Source organism: Cryptomeria japonica, chromosome 1 (assembly GCF_030272615.1).
Source record: "Cryptomeria japonica chromosome 1, Sugi_1.0, whole genome shotgun sequence".
In the NCBI taxonomy this organism is placed as follows: domain Eukaryota; kingdom Viridiplantae; phylum Streptophyta; class Pinopsida; order Cupressales; family Cupressaceae; genus Cryptomeria; species Cryptomeria japonica.
In genome coordinates this window covers 117,356,721-117,360,631 of record NC_081405.1, presented here as the reverse complement: position 1 = coordinate 117,360,631, position 3,911 = coordinate 117,356,721, and the positions used below count along the sequence as shown (strand labels likewise).

Below are 3,911 nucleotides of genomic sequence, written 5' to 3'. Positions count from 1 at the left end.
TTAAACCTAATAGAAAAAAAGAGCTATCACATAGAGCATATTCTTATGATTTGCCCCCAGACATGACACCAGTTTCACTTACCAAAGTGCTTTCGTGTCTTACAATGCAAATAACTAAACCAACAAAAATCAATGGAGTTAGCTCAAAATATAACATTTTTTAAAGAAAAATTAGATTTAAAACATGGGATGAGTTAACTAATGTGTGAGATTAAAGTAATATTTTGACATTGTACCAACTTAGATATTACCTCTGGAAGTTTCTCAAGAAGAACATATTTACCATATGTGACATTTTGTATAAATATGGGTTGTCATTGATGTAAGCCAACCATCCTTCAAACTGATCTGATTGTATGCTGTTTAGCTAACCATATATAGTTTGTCTGCCATGGCGGTACTCTCAAACACTATAATGCTGTGTTTTGTCATACTTGTTCTGCTGTCTGTTACTGTCGAGGCAAAAACCAGGCATTATAATTTTACTGTAAGTTGGTGTGATTTTATGTAGTTGATTTCTAAGACTAATATCACACAGCACTTTTTTTTTTTTTTTTCTTCATGGTTTCTGTCTGATTTATGTACTGCAGATAAGACTCAAGAATTATACACGTTTATGCCACACAAAGCCCATTGTGACAGTGAATGGGAGATATCCAGGTCCAACAATATATGCAAGAGAGGGTGACACAGTGCTAGTCAATGTCACAAATCATGTGAAATACAACGTTACAATACACTGGTAAGAACTAGTAGAATAAGCCTTTGAATACATTCAATTGTTCAAGAACAAAAAATATAAAATATATATAATAATGAGTGAGAACATATTTTCACAATTCATATAATTATCTATTTTATTTATCTAGATTTAATCATGTGTAAAAAAAAAATTAGTATCAATATTTCGGATCACATTAAATGAACTATCATTTTAAAATTACTTGAGCTCTTTCATCCTGATAATGATTCAGATAGTATGACTCAAAATTATGATGCTAAATTATTTTTAAACAATCAAATACATAAATAAAAAATAGATAAAATATAACAATCTTGTTTGTTTCATGATTTGAGACTTATAACAATCTTGTTTGTTTCATGACTTGGGACTTATAATTGAGTTTGGTTTATATGTGAGCAGGCATGGAATCAGACAGTTAAGGACTGGGTGGGCTGATGGGCCTGCATACATCACACAGTGCCCTATTCAAACACGTCAAAGCTTTGTATACAACTATACAATCACTGGGCAAAGAGGCACACTGTTCTATCATGCCCATATTCTGTGGCTACGTGCAACTTTGCATGGCCCCATTGTCATCTTGCCAAAGAAACATGTGCCATATCCTTTCCCCAAACCTCACAAGGAAGTCACCCTGATTCTAGGTAAGCTTAGGTTGATATAACTTATCTGGCCTTTACACTGTTATAGTTATACTTCCTAGGCAATTTAAATAGGACCCATTTGATATAATCTATAATTATCTACAGCGAGTTGTTTGTATTTTTTAACATACTTTCCCCCCAACCATAATACCAAATCTTGTATTGGGTAGAATCATTGCTTTGTATGGTAGCTTGTTTCTATCTTGTTGCTATGACTCAACAACTCAAAAATTCACGTGACATCTCTCCTAGTGAGATTATTTTGTCTAACTTTAACAGCATCATAACTTGAGATAATGCATAACTTTGTATCTTTTACTTCAATGGTACAGGGGAATGGTGGAATGCAGACACAGAAGCTGTAATAAATCAGGCTCTCAAATCAGGAGGAGCCCCAAATGCATCAGATGCTCACACCATTAATGGGAAACCTGGGCCTCTCTTCAATTGTTCCACTAAAGGCAACTATTCCTTATCTTTATTCATATTACATTTTTAGTAACTTTATAAGAAGCCTAATAAAAAATCAGTTTAAATCTACCAATATTTATAATAATCTTTGCATTCACCCAAGCTTGCCTGTTAAAAGTTGGTTCACTGCATACTAGTACACAAATCTAATCAGTTTATTCATATATATATATAATGTTTTGTTACTTACAAACCATAAACTTTCAACACATTGCTTACAAATAATACACATTTATAATAGATAGTGAAACATTGTTTGCTGTAGTAGGACTTTTAGCAATTAAAACTACCTTCTAAAGTTAATTTTGTGTTAGCTCTAAGTTCTCTGGTATTGTATGATTGCAGATACTTATGCTTTGGCAGTACAGCCTGATAAAACCTACCTTCTCCGAATCATCAACGCTGCGCTTAATGATCAAGTTTTTCTCAGCATAGCAAACCATCTCTTAACAGTGGTAGAAGTTGACGCAGTATACACCAAGCCATTCAAGACAAACGCAATAGCCATTTCTCCTGGCCAGACAACAAATGTTCTCGTGAACACAGACAAGAAAGCAGGAAGATGTTTCATGGCAGTCCGAGCATTCATGGACGCCCCCATCCCAGTCGACAACATGACTGCAGTAGGAATACTTCAATACATCGGAACACCCAATACTTCCAACCCCATAAAGCCTGTAATCCCTAAGATAAACGATACTGCTTTCTATACCAACTTCAGCAATAGCCTTAAAAGCTTGAATTCTGTAGCGTTTCCTGCAAAAGTCCCTAAGACAGTAGACCGAAATCTACTGTTCACAATAGGACTTGCATTGGATTCATGCCCAACTTGTGTTAATGGCAACCGTGCATCTGCTTCAATCAACAATGTAAGCTTTATCATGCCCACGATTGCTCTTTTGCAAGCACATTTTAACAACATCAGTGGAGTTTTCACAAAAGATTTTCCAGATAATCCTCCCACGCCCTTCAATTACACAGGCACACCACCTAAGAACCTCTTCACATCCAAAGGAACAAGGCTTACTAGTTTGACATACAATTCAACAGTGCAGTTGGTGCTTCAGGACACCAGCATTCTTACAGTTGATAATCATCCAATTCATCTCCATGGCTTCAATTTTTTCATTGTTGGGTCAGGTTTTGGTAACTACAACCCAAATAAGGACCCAGCCAAATTCAATTTGGTAGACCCTCCAGAGCGTAATACAGTGGGAGTGCCAACAGGAGGATGGACTGCTATTCGATTCAGAGCAGATAATCCTGGTGGGTATATGCTCTATAAGATTTTTTTTCACTCCTATTTGGTAAATTTTCCTTGCAGTTTACATGGCACTAACCGTGATTCTTAATTCTGATGTGATGAATAATTGATGTACAGGGGTGTGGTTCATGCATTGTCATCTGGAAGTGCATACAACATGGGGACTGAAGATGGCATTTGTGGTGGAGAATGGAAATGGGCCTGAACAATCCATATCGCCTCCTCCAGCAGACCTTCCAAAATGCTAAATTCACTGTAGATTGATAACATTTTTACAGCGGTGAAAGTTTCAATGAGGGATTTTGTAATGATCCAATGTTTTCCAATAAATTTTGTTTCCTTGTTCATGGTGGCATATCAAAGCAATGATAGACATAGTTTCTATCATGTCTAATATCATTACTGATGTAGAAGCAGACATCTTTCATTATCATTTACTCATTGATGCTAATGTTTACTACATCCTTGTTAAGCTTAACTTGTTTGAATATTGACTTTGAATCTATCTTTTTTTAAATAAAAGTGTAAAAATTTATTAATCACAGAAGAAAATTACAAATCTAAAATGTCCAGTGGTCCAACATAGCACAATCAATTAGACAGCCTTATTGTCTACAACTAATTAATCAAACACATGACATAAATCCAAAGGTAAATGACCTTTGTCCACAACATTCCAACCCTCCAATCATTCAAACACTCATTTGGCCGAGCAATCTGTTGCTTTGTTCCTATTCCGGGGAATGCGAAAGAAGGTAACAGAACCAAAAGACCTACTGAGGATTAG

General features: G+C 35.6%; 1 protein-coding gene across 1 annotated transcript; it reads left to right on the top strand.

The window, feature by feature from the left end:
* The first annotated feature begins 329 nt into the window (after positions 1-329).
* LOC131026822 (laccase-11) lies at positions 330-3,471 on the top strand. Its single transcript, XM_057956814.1, has 6 exons — positions 330-487; positions 591-742; positions 1,145-1,389; positions 1,722-1,850; positions 2,206-3,126; positions 3,242-3,471. Exons 1-6 carry the CDS (start codon positions 392-394, stop codon positions 3,370-3,372), a joined length of 1,674 nt encoding a protein of 557 aa, XP_057812797.1. The 5' UTR covers positions 330-391; the 3' UTR covers positions 3,373-3,471.
* Positions 3,472-3,911: the final 440 nt, after the last annotated feature.

Excerpts from the sequence above, each read along its gene's own strand:
- LOC131026822 (XM_057956814.1), top strand. The coding sequence starts at position 392 with ATGGCGGTACTCTCAAACACTATAATGCTGTGTTTTGTCATACTTGTT. Across the intron at positions 1,390-1,721 it reads GGAAGTCACCCTGATTCTAG|GGGAATGGTGGAATGCAGAC; the intron begins GTAAGCTTAGGT and ends TCAATGGTACAG. Across the intron at positions 1,851-2,205 it reads CTTCAATTGTTCCACTAAAG|ATACTTATGCTTTGGCAGTA; the intron begins GCAACTATTCCT and ends GTATGATTGCAG.